This window comes from Henckelia pumila, chromosome 3, assembly GCF_033568475.1.
Source record: "Henckelia pumila isolate YLH828 chromosome 3, ASM3356847v2, whole genome shotgun sequence".
Classification (NCBI taxonomy): Eukaryota; Viridiplantae; Streptophyta; class Magnoliopsida; order Lamiales; family Gesneriaceae; genus Henckelia; species Henckelia pumila.
Window position 1 is genome coordinate 198,375,887 of NC_133122.1, and position 15,755 is coordinate 198,391,641.

Consider the following 15,755-nt stretch of genomic DNA (forward strand, 5'->3'; position numbering starts at 1 on the left):
GCACTTTGTAGAAGTTCTACCAAACACTCGCTAAAATACACACAAAAGTGAATTTTTTAAAGAGTAAAAATTATTTTGATACATGAACTATTGACAAAATGTCAAATTGATACATGAACTATTGAAGATGGTTTAATTGATATATGATCAAACTCAAAAGTCAATTTTGCCCTTTACTTTAATTGCTTTTAAGTTGAATATATTTATTAAATTGATTAATTGAACTACATACATATTTTTGTTTTTTAAATTATTATATTAATTATAATGTAAATATAAATTCATATTTACTAATTACTTTACTATAAAAAGAAGATTATATATCATGTATACGAAAAAACATTCAATGTAAAATTTATAGATCATAAATGAAAAGACACACATATATATATCATTTTTATTTTGATGTATATAAATAATAATATTATAACATAGATAAACAAAAAAATATATTTTATTATATATTTTTAATATATATTATTTTTGAATATATAATTTATCAATTGTTATTGTGCATGTGCATGTTTGTATTAATTAATATTTACAATGTTTCGTACAATAAGTACGACCCTTTGTTTATAATATAAAATTTAAATAAATATAAATTTATGCTTATAATTTTATTAATAAAATAATTTTAAAAAATAAAATGTGTATCTATTTTAATTTAACAAAAATATTAGACTATAAAATAATGTAGGTAAAAGGTAAAATTGACTTTATAAATTGATTATGTACCAATTAAACCATGCATTTTCAATAGTTCATGTACCAATTTGACATTTTACCAATAGTTTGTGTATCAAAATGAATTTTACTCTTTTTTTTAAAGCCAAAATTTAACGATCATGTTTTTTAGTGATTATAAACAGGCCTAAAAAACGAAGTTAATAAAATATTAAGGGTGATTAATTAGTTGGGAATTGGGATCAGAAAAAGTTGTCCACCAATAAAATATTACCGGCGATTCTAATTATTTTTATCGAAATTTAAGTTGACGTTAATAATTATGCATGATTAGCTATACTATTCTATCCTATTAGTAATAATAATAATATTATTATTAATTTAATAAATACACCTAATAAATAAATGATTAGGCTTAATGGTCTGTTCTCCCCGGTCCAATTTGGTGCATTAATTCCTTTCCTCGTAGTTATTATATCACATCAAATATTCTTTTCATAATAAAACCATTAATAATTTCCCCCAACACAAGTGTACTGAAAAAGGATAAAAATATAACAACTAAAAATGTTGAATATCGTTTATATCTTGAGGTGTAGTGACATAGAAATCTATAAATCAGTTTGAATCGAAGTTAAAGCAAAGTCACACACCATATTGTAAGTATATATCTTACTATTTAATTAAAAATATATACCCTATATGGATGTATTAACTAAATTTTAATTAATTCAGTGAAACCTAAATGAAACTAAAAGTATATCTCATCTATACAACATTAATAATTTTAAAACCGTAGAGTAATCAACTTATTTATAATGTACATTAGACTGATTAATTTCAATTAATCTGGATAAGCTTAAATGAAAATTACAATTATATCATATTCAATACAATATTAATAATTTAAATAGTATAGGATAATTAGCTTTTTTATAACGTACAACATACAATTATCATATCTCATCTGTTTTAATTTTTTTAATTATTAAATATTCGTTTATCTTGATTTTAATTCAGTCCTGAAAATAACAAGAAAATTAACCGACATAAGAAAATTTATGTATTCAACTTTTATTTTATGTATATACATGCATCATGTCCAATTAACATTATTAATTATTATGTCTATCCGCCTATATAATATATATATATACACGTTAATTATCAAAAAATTCAGATTGTTTTCATGATGAATATGCAAGGGAATTAGTAAAACTAAATCGAAAAAATCCAATCATATTAATAACATTATAAATATTTAAAAAATGGATTTATTTATTTTTTTTTTGAATTTTTCTTTATTAAAAGTTGATGTATATGTGTAGAATTAAATTAAATAGGAGAATGTTTCGAAAAAAAAATTAAATAGGAGAAATGAGGAAACACGAACCAAACCGCAACCACCACAGACGGTTGGTCCGAAAGTGGCAGGACACAGACATCTGAACCAAAATCAATTCTTGAAGCAAACGGCGACATCACGTCGGCTCGCTGATTCCATTGCTTTAGATCTCTGCTTCCCTTCTCCATTTCAAATCACCACCGATTCTTTCTTATATATATACAATTTTTTTTTTCTGTACAAATTATCATACAGTGTGCGAGTACACCGTGTTTTGCACTTCACTGTTGCGCAGCCGTTCGATTGATGAGGATTGTCGCGTAGGTTGGATCCATTGATTGATCGGGTTTTGGAATTTTCTGGGTTTCGTTAAGAAATGGTTGTGGATTCGGGACCTCTGACTCCTGGACAGGTTCGGTTTGATGTGCATAATTTTTCACCCTTTTTTCTTTTGGGTCCCTAGGATATTACGTTTGATCCAGTGTTCTGGCATTGGCGGTGGGGTGACTGTGATATTGAGTTACGGCACGTTTTGTTGATGCGATTCGATTCCAATGTCGATCTTAAGCTAAGATGAAATTATCGAGTGGTTTTTCTTTTGAATTTCTACTTCCTGAGTCGCGAAGCTGTTACCTATGTGAATGCTAGTTTTCTTTTATTTCATATTATGACAATGTAAGAGAGGTTGGTTTGACTTGACATTATTTGAATTGCTTCTTTTGCTTGATCGTGGGTGGACAAATTGGACATGATTTTGGGTTGTCAAATTTGTTTCTCATTTTCAATGTATCTGATTGTCCAATTTCACGCTTCTAGTTATGTCACTGTGTTATAAAATATTTGATTTTTCCTGCTTCTATGCCATGTCTATTCTTAATATGTGGTATCATTCACCGATGTTGACGGCAGTTGGGAGATAGGATGATTTGATCGATGATGAAGATATGATTGGTTAAGATAATTAAAGATATTAGATATAGTGGAAACAACATCATTACTTTAGGAAACACTATCGCGCAGTTATAAACTTGATTGGTTGTGGATTTGAACTTATAGGGGGAAAGAGTTGTGGCCATTAGACTTGTTAATCTTCACTTTAATGATATTTAAGTAGATTGGTTTACTTATTCTTGCTTGTCAATGCTGAATGTTACGTGTTACTGTTTCTTTAAACTATCCTTGAAAACTGCTTACAAATTGAACCTGTCCTTATTGTGACCCAGGTGTCATTTTTTCTTGGAGTTGTTCCAATCATTATTGGGTGGATTTATGCGGAGTGGTTAGAGTATACGAAGTTATCAACCCCTTCAAAAGTGTAAGCAACTTTTCTGCTTTCGAGATATTCAAGCATTATAAGATGGAAAAATTGGAACATTCAGGCGGTGCTTACCAAAAGCTCTTATGTTTGACAGAAATTACCAGAGAACAAAAATCAGTTTCTTGTACCCAATATTTACTTATGATATGATTTGCTTTTCTGATAAACAGTCATTCAGATAATAACTTGGTTGGATTGGAAAGTGAAGCTATCAAAGATGATGATCGTGCTGTGCTGTTGGAAGGCGGTCTCACAAAATCAGCATCAACAAAGTTGTCCAGTTCATCCATTAAATCAAACTTAGTCAGGTTTGCCCTTGTTGGACTTTACACATGTTGATGTTGTCTTTGATTGGCTTTTATCCATCAAATTAACGAAAGCTCTTCGTTATCCAGATTTTTGACGATGGATAGCTCATTTTTGGTTGAAAATCGACTACTTCTAAGGGCAATGTGAGTTGTTTGTAACTATTGGTTGATTTGGATTTATTTTTTCATTTATCCTTGATCTTTTAATACTATGCAGGGCTGAATTTGGTGGAATTTTGTTCTATTTCTACATATGTGATCGCACAAGCATTTTTGCAGATTCAACTAAGGTGTTTTTTCTTTATTTGGGCTCTCATAATTCAAGTTTTCTTTGATGAGTTGATGCCGTAAATACTTATGTAAGCTTATAAGTACCAAAAAGACAACTAGTAAGGTAGTGTTTGGAAGAGCTTCTGAGAAGCAATTCTCAGCTTCTAATTACCAAAAATTTGAAATTTTCTGAAATTTTGTTAAGGAAAAGCTGATAAATGCTTCTTAAAAGCACTCCCAAACACTGTCTAAATATTTGACAATCACTTTTGATGTGCCATTATTTGTTGTGAAGCATGGTATGAAAAGCTGTATCCATCTTGCTTTTAGAGTCAAGTAAACTGAAATAGTCACAAGCGCCTTGGTACTAGGGGTTCCAAAAAAGGAAAAAAAACTTATAATCTTAAAACTTTTAATGTTCTAGTATGTAATTTATTATAAGATGGTGATTCAATTAATATTCTTAGAAAACTGTTTTTTTGAGCTTGAGTACTTAACCCTGAGATATCAAACCTCGAACTCGGGCACTCCTTTACCTTTATATGTTAGAAATAAAATAGCACTTTATGATCTTGGAAAGGCATTTATTGAGGTCCTCAACGTTTTATATTTATCTCTGCTTTTCATTATACTGCTCAATATAGTTTTAGGGCCTTTTTTAAATTTATTTTGTTCAATTAATAAACCATTTTGACATATGTGGCGTGTGATCATACATATCAGCTCACAAAGTTCAGCAATTGCTGCTATTTTTTCATGTTTCATCATCAAGTCCGTAATCAACCATAACAGATTGTAGAGGTCTGAATTTAACCAGGGCATGTGTCTCTTTGATTCAATCATTATATGTACGTTTCCCTTCTAAAAATTTATTTGATTGGTACGCCACTGCTTAATTTGTTTCTTTTTGTTATTGGACAGAGCTACAATCGCGATCTATTCCTCTTTCTGTATGTTCTTCTTATTATAGCCTCAACGATGACTTCTCTTAAGAAACATCATGACAAGTCTGCATTTTCTGGGAAATCAATACTTTATCTTAATCGCCATCAGACTGAAGAGTGGAAAGGATGGATGCAGGCAAGCAGTTTGATATTATTTTTTTATGATGGGATATTGTCTATCTGATGTTCTTTCCGGGGAGTTGAAAATTCAGATTCTTTATTTTATTGGTCTCTTATTTTTCTGTCTTTCTTCAGAAGACACTGGATGTCTATCTGCATATTGATATAATGTGTATTTATTGCACTCACTTCTTTGTCTGCATAGTTTCTGATTTGTTTGCCTCTTCTCATGTCTCTTACAGGTCCTGTTTTTGATGTATCATTACTTTGCTGCAACGGAGATCTATAATGCCATTCGTATCTTTATTGCTGCATATGTATGGATGACTGGTTTTGGAAACTTCTCCTATTACTATATCAGAAAAGATTTTAGTCTTCCTCGATTTGCTCAGGTGACATTATAGTTCATGTTATCTTCCCCTTTCTTCTTATTATTTCTTAATCCTGAAGCATGGCGGTACTTCTCATTTTTAGAGGTGTCATATTTTGATGTGTATTTGAATTGGATTTTGTTCTCTATGCAGATGATGTGGAGGCTAAACTTTTTTGTGGCATTCTGTTGTATAGTTCTTAACAACGACTATACGCTTTATTATATCTGTCCAATGCATACGCTCTTCACTCTTATGGTGTATGGAGCCCTTGGTATCGGTCACAACTATAATGAGATAAGATCGGTGATGGCTCTGAAATTATTTATGTGTTTTGTTGTGGTTATCTTGGTATGGGAAATTCCAGGAGTTTTTGACCTTTTGTGGAGTCCTTTCACGTTCTTATTAGGTGCGTGGGCATCCATGACTTTATCATACTCAATTCGTTTATTTCCATCTAAATAGCTGATTTCTTTTTAATCTCGGTGGCAGGATATACTGATCCTGGAAAACCAGATCTTCCAAAACTTCATGAGTGGCATTTCAGATCTGGTCTTGATCGTTATATATGGATAGTTGGAATGATCTACGCCTACTTTCACCCAAATGTAATGCATAGTTACTTGAGTTTTGTAGTGCCATCTCTTCTCGTGACCTTTAAGTATCAAATTATCTCTCTTACAGGTTGAAAAGTGGATGGAGAAACTGGAGGAGACTGAGACAAAACGAAGATTCACAATCAAGGCATTCATCGTTACAGCTGCCTTGATCGTAAGCAATTGATTTGTTCTCGATTTTGTCTTTATTTGTCACTCGATTGTTATTTGATTTTTTGCATCATCTGACTTTTAGGTTGGCTATTTATGGTTTGAATACATCTACAAATTGGACAAAATTTCATACAACAGGCTCCATCCTTACACATCATGGATACCCATAACGTGTGTACCAGTTTCAATTGTGATATAAATGTATCGTTTTTTATTTGCATTTATCATAATATTAGTGTTGCACTTTATTTCTATTGCGAATGAGATTATCCTCAATACTGGAAAAGAAACTATATATCTCAAGTAATAGCACTTTGCATGTGGCAAGTGTTGACCTGTGATAGTTTTCTTCTAAGGTCTCTTCTTTTTTTGCTTCTTGTCTCCAGCGTCTACATTTGTTTGCGGAATTTCAGTCAGCGGCTTCGGAATTTTTCTTTGACCCTCTTTGCGTAAGTTTTTGTTTATTCCATTTTACAGTCTCATAATCAATTCATCTCCTTCACCATTTGTTGGTTTTTCGTTATTTGAGGCTATATAATTTCCTTTTATATATATATATATGTGTGTGTGTGTGTGTGTGTATTATAAACATCATTTTGTTGCCAGGTGGCTTGGGAAAGTAACGTTGGAAACTTATATATCGCAGTTCCACATATGGCTGAGGTGCGTGGGACAAATTCTTAGCTTGTTAATGTTTCTTGGTCAATTTTTAAAGAAATTAGTCGAATGATCTTCATCAGAAAAGAATTAGCGCGTCACTTTTTTTATTTCTAATGTGTTTTTTTTAGCATCCACTCAGTGGGATCCTTTCATCATTATGAAAGGTGCATTAAATCTTAATAGCTCTGAATTATGAGGTTCACTGGTTTCTATTAAAACACGTGCATGCAGATCAAATACGCCTAATGGACAGCCCAAATGGCTGCTCTGTTTCATTCCAGATTATCCTTTGCTTAACTTCATGCTTACAACTGCTATTTACATCTTGGTGAGTGAATCTTTCTCAGCTGGAGTTCAATTTTTGAAGTTACGTCGTGATTAAATCTCTGTCGCCTTTAAATTTCTTTATCAATTTTTGTTCTCTGCTGCAGATATCATACAGGATTTTTGAACTGACTAACACACTCAAATCAACCTTCGTACCCACAAGAGACAATCAGAAAATGTTTCACAATTTTGTAGCCGCAGCTATCATATCTGTATGTTTATATTGCGCATCGGTCGTTCTTCTTCACATCCCTCTTCAATGAGTGAGTTCTCTTTCCCTTCTCTGGTAAATTATAATCAAAACTGTTTATAACCAGTTGCAAAAGTTCAGATGAAATCTTCTCCAATGACCCTTTTACTTCTGTGAATCATCGGCGTAATTTTTTATATTTAACTCGCGTTTACTCTCTTTCGTTTCTCTTGCATAGGCATCTGGATAGAAATTTTATCCGTGGACGTCCAAATGTAACATTATTGGACAGAAAAGACTCTGTTCTCGTCGAGATCGCCGTTTCGACAATGTTGTGGGAATTTATGATCCAGTTTCGGTTTGTTACTTCAAGTAGAGGGGTGAAAAGGGGCGAAATTTGTAAAGAACATACATTCCCACGGTTATATTCATTTATTTCTTTTATCTCTCATTCGTGAATATACATAGAAAGAAGGTTCAGAATGTAGACCCAAGTGGTTTGTGTGACCACAACAACGATGTTTCTTTTTCTTTCTTTCTTTTTTTAATTTTTTTTTAATATCATAATTCATTTCAAATTTACTTTTTATTTCTTCTTGGCTCAACCATATGTGTAACTTATAATTAATCGGAAAGTGAGATGTGGTTTTCTTATTGCCATGATTCTATCGACTGCAAATGTATATGGTTCACAAATAAATGAAATATGATTTCCAGTTCAATAAATTGAGACCAATAATTATGTATGGCATTCGGCTGGCAATGTCAAAACGAGGTCGATGAAATACTAGCATAAGGGCATTAGTATCTTAATACTACAATAATTTAATGTCCACGTATTGTCAACTAATTGTCCTTTATCTTAATCCCAATATTCTAAAACATCAATGGAAACAAGTACTGTGAAAGTGACGACGGAGCCACTTGTGGAATTGGAATTTATTACCAAGCACCAAGAAAAAGGTGGTGTACAGTGAAATACAATTAATGGATCTTCATATAAGTCAACAATGTGGGACAAATACTCGTTTCTATGGATCCAAAACTTTTCAGTTCTTTGATAAAAAAAACAAAAATCTTTTCATTTCCGGAGAGATGGTTACTATCTTCAATATCATTGTTTGCTATTTTGTCCAAAAAAATGTGCTCGTTATTAATTCCATGGGGTGGGTAATATCCTTATCCTAGCATGGAATCAACTGTCGTAAAATTACCACCACGGTAGGATCTTTTAATGCATTAATTGATTGAACCAGCGAAGACGGTTCCCAATCGACTAAAAACAACACTTTTCGAATATAATAATTGGGTAATGCTATATGAACACGGAGTCTTACACTTTGGATTACACATGACATTTAAAATGACATGATTATTCCTCCAGTTGATTTGGAAAAAATCTTTCAAAAATGCATGTAGGATAATCATGTAATTTTAAGCGTCATGTATAACCCAACGTGTAAGACTTCGTATACATGTAGCATTATTCATAATAATTTACTTAGAGAGGAAAAAAATCCAAGCTTACATTATATTATAAATAAATGAAGTAGAGGCCAACTGAATCATATTTGTTATCTCTTGCCTTGCAATATCCAACAAATCTCTATCTTACCTCATCCTTCTTTGTATTTGCCATGGGAATTACAGATCAGGAGCTCCAACAAGAAAAGAATGGCGAGATACACTCTTGTATTTGCATGATTACACACACACACACACAGAGACAAATATTTGATGCGAAAATTGAACTTCATTAGTACTCAAGAAGAGTGTAGTGAAACAAGTGCTTTCTTGAATTTACAAGTCCCTTTTCTTGCTCACTAAAGATTTGATGTCCTTCTACAGGATTGAAAGCTGAAGCGGAAGATGTACCAGAAAATGGAGAAAACATTAACAAGAAAGCTTCCTGGCTTGGGAAATACCGGTGGTGGATTTACATGGTGGTGTACTCTTTCTTCGTCTTGGCCGGACAATCGGTGGGCACTCTCTTGGGCGGAGTATACTTCGACAAGGGAGGAAATAGTACATGGTTGGCAACACTTGTACAAGTTGCGGGATTCCCAGTTCTCCTCCCCTTCCAATGGTTTGCGAAATACAAGAAAACCGACTCCGAATTCGCGGTCACGAGGAAGCCTTCATATCCCGTGATTCTTGCTTCAATTTATTTGTGTGTAGGCATATTTGTAGCGGCAAATTGCATGTTATACTCAATCGGTCTCCAGTATTTACCAATAACAACATACACTCTGATCTGTGCAAGCCAGTTAGGATTCAATGCCATCTTCTCCTATTTTCTGAATGGACAAAAGTTCACCCCTTACATAGTGAATTCACTAGTACTCCTAACTATATCCTCTGTACTTCTAGTGTTCCAAAAAGACACTGGATCCTCAAACAAACCTTCGGGACATAAATACGTGGTCGGCTTCCTAACCACGCTCGGTGCTTCGGCCGGGTACGGGCTGATGCTGCCTTTGACTCAGCTGGCCTTTCAGAAGATCATCAAGAAAGAAACCATTCGAGCGGTTCTTGACATGACCATTTACCAAGGCGTGGTTTCGACTTTCGTGATAGTAATCGGGCTATTCGCTAGCGGGGAGTGGAAGTGGATGAACAAAGAAATGAAGGAATACAAGCTGGGGAGAGTTTCTTATGTCATGAACTTGTTTTGGACTGCAGTTGCTTGGCAGGCATTTGGTGTGGGCTGTATAGGTCTGATATTCCAGATTTCGTCGCTGTTTTCGAATGTGATTAGCATCTTCGGACTGCCGTTGGCTCCGATTCTGTCCGTGATCTTTCTACAAGATAAGCTCACTGGGTTGAAAGGCATATCCATGATACTTGCATTGTGGGGCTTTGTATCTTACATGTATCAACACTATCTTGATGATTTGGAGACGAAAAAGGGGAGAAAGGAAACTTGTGATATGGAAGAAGTCTCTGTTACTGAAAGAGCTGGATAGTTACGGGGATTTTACACTTTATAATCGCAAGATTAATTATCATGTACAACTACAGAATGTAATTAATAAACTCATCATTTGTGCCTCATGCGTGGGTACATGCTCATATAGCAGAAATTAACAATGCAATTTGCAACTCAATATTGCTCATTTTTTCTTGTCTTGGCATGTACCATTTGATTTATCCATTCGTCGCCAGTCCACCCTTTTTATTCAAGTAGCATGATCTTTCTCGCAACCGTGGGAGTGGTCGTGTTTACGGCGAAACACTCCAGCCCTCGTCCGTCAATGTGACACTAACGTCAAATTATATATCTAACTTATAAACTTATAAAAATACTCATTGATTTCTCTATTGTTAAAGAGCAAATAAGTCGAAATCGAAATCAAAATCAAAATCACAATTCTCTCCACCGGATAGAATAAATTCAATACCATCAATTCAATTTAAAAATTACATGGAAAGATTGTCACCTCCTTTCCATTTCATATATTTATTTATTTCTTATCTTCTTCAATTTTTTTTATATGTAGGTTTTATTTAATTTATTATGTTACACATATATCACATGCGTCTCGATCACTAGTAAAAATAAATATTTATTTTTCTTTAGTCTTTTATATGCCTAAGGAGGGATCCCAAGAATCTGCAGTGACATATAATTCATACAATACATTATTCTTATCACAAGAATCGCATGGATTACCCAACCAGTCATGCATTCCTAATATGAATCTAGCTACCGTCAAGTGCACGTATTTAATGTTTGTGACAACATGCGAAATAATACGACTTGAGAAATATAGAAATGTGGACTTTAATGATGAGTTAACATCTATTGTGATTTTATGGATTCCATTATTTTACGTTAAAATTTTGAATGATAAGAAGTAATTAAACAGATAAAGATATATACACACACATAATATAATATGATAACACGTACAAATAGTTACTCTTTCGATTTGGAGTGGTTAGTTTGAATTCACTCACGTAATTCACGATTGTGCAATAACATAGGAAATTGTTTTGAGTAAAATAAAATGCCATAAAATGAAACTATAGAATTTTCGATGAATAATAGATAATACCAAGAATTGTTCTTAACCAAACCAGAATAATTGCTTAAAAAGAACAATTTCTTCAAGCAATTAATCCATGGCTATCAAAATAACAAAAGAAAAACAAAAAAACAAAACGTTTATGCCATGACCAGTGAATTGTTACTAAAAAAACTTCAAAAGAATTCGTGTAAGAACTAAGAAGAACACTCACACACGTCATAGCTTTAGTCATTTGGTCGCTCTGCGTAGTATTATTATCATCATCGTCATTATTTTAAACTTCAAAAACAAAAACCAAAAAAAATGTCAAATTGCTCCGTTTGTCACGTTTTCTCTTTCGTCATGTAACAACTTGTTAGAATCGAGTCTTGTTCTTAATTATGGCTTTAATATGTTTTGTTTTTGTTTTTAGTTCTATTTAGTCGGAGTGATGATGTTGCGCCGAAAAATACTGGTGTAATATCGAAAAATACTAAAGTGACATTGAAAAATTACTGATATGTCCGACACCACGCCAACCCTCTAGGCAAAATAAGACTAAAAAACAACCGAAAAAGAAAAAAAAAATTACATGACTATAACTCAAATATGACAGATCAGATCAGAGGACTAAAATAGAAAATATGACAACGTACATCACTAGAATGACTCTTTCCCCCAAATTAATTACGTTTAGCTTTTGTTGCTAATAATTATAATTCCAAAGTTTGCCGAATCTTTTACTCGTAATGGGATGGTGCTCGTTCCCCTACTTGTGTTTTGTGCGAAAAAAGGTGTCGCTCAACCTCCTTGCAATAGTGTTATTGTGACAGTTAACCACTTGGCTATCATACATTCATACTTTAGGAACTTCAAGGTCATTTGTTTTAACTTCAAGCTTGTTTTTGTTTCTTTTAAGTTCACATTTCACATTGATGCTACTTGAGTTGCAAGTATAGAGGTTTGGGCATTTATTCTCTCTCTAAATTGATCTACTGAACATAAACAAAATTTACTTTAAATTTCAGTTCACTATATTGTTAGTTGAAATACAAGCTACAATTTTCCTGGTGCTGCCTAAACACTCGGTCAAAATTGTGATATTGGCTAAGAACAACGTGCAGTGACAGCACATCAGAGAGCAAAATCTGAAAACTTGAAATACCTCCAATGAAGCCATCATCACATAAGACGGCCGACATAATTTGATCGGGGATATTTTTCCTTCAGTTGGGGCCATTGTACAAATAATTGATCAGCCATTCGGAGCTTGTAAAGAAGCAATCCACTCAAGGATAACCTCCTTACTCTTGCAATGCTTTCGACGTAGAAAATGGACGACCACCTGATCCCAAACACCTGAAACTTGGATTTACAAATTCATCATCCATTCTGATTTACCAAGAAAATAAAAAAGCTGCTGCTCAATGTAGGCATGAACAAATCTTAATTTTGTTTTTACTGATAGAAAGAGGTTTTCCGTTTCCTCATTCATAATTTTGGTTCAACTTGTCTAGGCACAGGGGATGGACGAGGGGAGGAAATAATGTTAAGTTATCCAAACCTTGAAAAGGAATGCAATTATACAAAGCGGTATACAAGTTCCAGGCCCGTTGCAAAGAATCTGCGCAGTAACCACAGCTGATTATATAGCCCAATCAGTAGACTGAATAAGTCGAAATATTGAAGTAAGATCCAAAAAGAAACAGCAATACCACTTGAGGCCTGATCCTAAACATTAGCCACAACGCATGAGTTAGAGCGATTAAGGTTGTGCCGACTGAAGTTATGTATGACTGTCCAACCTCCCGACTTCGATAAATTTGCATAAAACAAGAAGTTCCAACCCCCTCGTCCTGTGCCCAATATGGCAAAAATGATTTCAGAAAGTTTGTGATTGATGAGATCATAAACAGTTGTAAGCAGACGAAGTACAAAGATGTATCAAAATTCCCCCAAAATTCGATCCCTTTACCAATAGAATTCTTATATTTCCACAGATAAAGGAATAATTGTGATTTGTGAATCCTTTCTCAAGTCTCTATCAAAAACAAAGGTCTCTTGAAAAAAACCACCAGTTGTAGCACAAAACAGTCACAAAGGATTTTTACAAGAAAATTTCATACTTCATGTTTGACAATCTGGACCATTCTCAGCGGAAAACAGTTCTTCCAGTATTAAACCCACACCAAACATTATCACCCCTTAATGAAGCATCATGTGGCAGGCTAAAGCCAACATATTACCTTGTCTAGCAAAGAATTCTCGAGTACGCTAGCCTTTTGAAGACTCATATTATCAGTGGCGGCAGCGATATAGTATCTTGGCTTAAACCTGTCCATCTGCAGAACAGCTAACAGGTGTATCATCTCCGCAGTGTGACCACCTACATTATGATCCAGTAAAAACCAAATTTTAAATGAAGGAATCAACAAATACTGATCACAGGAGCCTCAGAATCATAATTAAGGATAAAATTCTACTCATGCCATCATAGTAAGCCAATGATTCCACAAAGGAGAAACTTGCACACCTGAACCCAGAACTATCATGGTACTGAGAGGTCTGGGAGGACTACTGCTCCGGGGTTTGCTGGTCCAGTTTATAACATAACAAACCCGGATCATAATCAAGGTCACCAAACCAATTACGAGCAAAATCGCAACATTCAGGAATCCCAAGTCAACAAAGAGAGAGCTGACTCCATCCATTGCAAATAATATGCACTATTCCAGAATCCAGCCACTTCCTAACAATATAAATTGAATAAACAATATGCACATTTACAAGTGAAAATACCAATTCTTACCAACTTAAGAACATATACAAATCAAACATGCAATTGAAGGCAGAGGCAACCCCAGAAAATTCAGTGGCCAGTTTAGTGTATGAACTACCGGTAAAAATTGATATTCTTGGCTTTTATGAGAGCCCATATCCAAAAAAACTAGCCTTTAAGATGACCTCCAGCTTATTATTCATTTCATATTTTCTCGTGGAGCCAAACTCACCGAATCCGCCGCTATCCGTTCTAATCACAAGCATAGAATCAATCAAAATCAGACGTGATAAAAAATACTGACCGATCTAGTCGAAATCGCCGGTGCAGAAGGAGAAATCTCGGCAGCCACGAACAAGACCCGAGCTCCGTTACGATCTATAAGCGGTCAATTGCCGGTTCGGCGGTTTGGTTGGTTCGATTTCAGGTATAGTTCAATTTTTCGGTTCTCGGTTTTATAATTCGAAAACTACACCATTTAATTTCGGTTCGATTCTTTTGCTGGTTTTACGATTTAATTAATAAAATTAATTTACATGTTGTAGAATAAATTATATGTAAAAATTTGAATGATTTTTTAAAATATTTAAAAACATCAAATATTTTATAATTAAATAAACTAATCATTTGAAATAAAACCATAAGGACATAATTAAATCAATAAAATGATTTTAATTTCGGCTCAATTGTTTGGTTGATTTTACGGTTTAATCAATAAAATTAAGTAGCAAATTAATTAATTTCTTAGAGTAAATTATTTTAGAAATTTGAATAGTTTTAAAATATTATAAAATATCAAACATTTGATAATTAAATGAAACTAATCATTTAAAATTAATAAAACCGGACTATTACATAATCAAATGTAGTAAAATTATTTGAAGAACATCAATTTAATATCTATCTATATTCTATACTGTTAATAGAACAAATAAATTTGTTAAGTAATCGATCTAAATGAATCAAGAACCTCACCCAAATAAACAGAAAACAACTTCGCTCAAATACCAGAGAATACACAATTGCTCTTCACAATAATCAATCGAATTCAATTGAATAACAAGCAAATCAATGCAAGAAATTAAACGATACAGATTTACGTGGTTTGACACAACTATGCCTACGTCATGGGAATGGTCACTAATATTTTACATATATTAGTCTTACCGAATACGCATAATGTTATATATAAATATTATGTTATGTGTTTATATAATATAAATATTTTTTTTAAGTATTTGATTTTTGATGTCTTTTTGTAATTTGATAATTTGCGGGGTTTTTTTTAAAATAAAAATAAAAATAAGCATACCAAGAAACCACTAAAATGCTCTTGCTTTATATATAGTATATTTACATATATATAATATGTAAAGTAAAATTGTTTTTTCGGTTTTAAATTTAAAAACAAAAAATCAAAAATAAAATCGATTGAAAAAACTGTTTAAATGGAACCAAATAAACAGTCCAATGAATAGCTGTGTCCTCCAGTATTAGAAAAGCATTTATATTTTTGATAAAAAATAAAGAAACAATAAGAATAATTAGTAAATAAATAAAAATTTGTTTTGAAACATTTGAACATGCGTCCCTTTTTGCCACGTGTCAACTGGGAGCCGTTTTATCCAATCCGCAGTACACCGAGACACAAGCAAT

The 15,755-nt window shown here is 33.2% G+C and overlaps 3 protein-coding genes across 3 annotated transcripts; 2 read left to right on the forward strand and 1 right to left on the reverse strand.

Annotated features, from left to right (window-relative positions):
- Nucleotides 1-2,083: 2,083 nt before the first annotated feature.
- LOC140887339 (protein REDUCED WALL ACETYLATION 3-like) lies at nt 2,084-7,928 on the forward strand. Its single transcript, XM_073294525.1, has 16 exons — nt 2,084-2,444; nt 3,256-3,347; nt 3,521-3,658; nt 3,746-3,802; nt 3,876-3,948; nt 4,850-5,008; nt 5,235-5,384; nt 5,517-5,772; nt 5,856-5,971; nt 6,048-6,134; nt 6,216-6,304; nt 6,520-6,582; nt 6,740-6,796; nt 7,025-7,121; nt 7,225-7,383; nt 7,549-7,928. The coding sequence occupies exons 1-15, from the start codon at nt 2,409-2,411 to the stop codon at nt 7,381-7,383; spliced, it is 1,629 nt and encodes a 542-aa protein (XP_073150626.1). The 5' UTR covers nt 2,084-2,408; the 3' UTR covers nt 7,549-7,928.
- Nucleotides 7,929-8,876: 948 nt separating this feature from the next.
- Nucleotides 8,877-10,404, forward strand: LOC140892357 (purine permease 21-like). Its single transcript, XM_073301210.1, has 2 exons — nt 8,877-8,987; nt 9,159-10,404. Exons 1-2 carry the CDS (start codon nt 8,948-8,950, stop codon nt 10,274-10,276), a joined length of 1,158 nt encoding a protein of 385 aa, XP_073157311.1. The 5' UTR covers nt 8,877-8,947; the 3' UTR covers nt 10,277-10,404.
- A 1,869-nt stretch (nt 10,405-12,273) lies between these two features.
- On the reverse strand, nt 12,274-14,505 carry LOC140892444 (uncharacterized). The gene is made up of 6 exons (XM_073301320.1): nt 14,404-14,505; nt 13,854-14,069; nt 13,567-13,706; nt 13,036-13,176; nt 12,885-12,944; nt 12,274-12,679 (listed from the first exon to the last, which is right to left on the reverse strand). The coding sequence occupies exons 2-6, from the start codon at nt 14,029-14,031 to the stop codon at nt 12,503-12,505; spliced, it is 696 nt and encodes a 231-aa protein (XP_073157421.1). The 5' UTR covers nt 14,032-14,069; nt 14,404-14,505; the 3' UTR covers nt 12,274-12,502.
- Nucleotides 14,506-15,755: the final 1,250 nt, after the last annotated feature.

Excerpts from the sequence above, each read along its gene's own strand:
- LOC140892357 (XM_073301210.1), top strand. The coding sequence starts at position 8,948 with ATGGGAATTACAGATCAGGAGCTCCAACAAGAAAAGAATG. Across the intron at positions 8,988-9,158 it reads GCTCCAACAAGAAAAGAATG|GATTGAAAGCTGAAGCGGAA; the intron begins GCGAGATACACT and ends GTCCTTCTACAG.
- LOC140892444 (XM_073301320.1), bottom strand. The coding sequence starts at position 14,031 with ATGGATGGAGTCAGCTCTCTCTTTGTTGACTTGGGATTCCTGAATGTT. Across the intron at positions 13,707-13,853 it reads CATGATAGTTCTGGGTTCAG|GTGGTCACACTGCGGAGATG; the intron begins GTGTGCAAGTTT and ends ATCATAATGTAG. Across the intron at positions 12,680-12,884 it reads TAATTGCATTCCTTTTCAAG|GTGTTTGGGATCAGGTGGTC; the intron begins GTTTGGATAACT and ends TCCAAGTTTCAG.
- LOC140887339 (XM_073294525.1), top strand. The coding sequence starts at position 2,409 with ATGGTTGTGGATTCGGGACCTCTGACTCCTGGACAG. Across the intron at positions 3,348-3,520 it reads TTATCAACCCCTTCAAAAGT|TCATTCAGATAATAACTTGG; the intron begins GTAAGCAACTTT and ends TCTGATAAACAG. Across the intron at positions 6,135-6,215 it reads TCGTTACAGCTGCCTTGATC|GTTGGCTATTTATGGTTTGA; the intron begins GTAAGCAATTGA and ends TCTGACTTTTAG.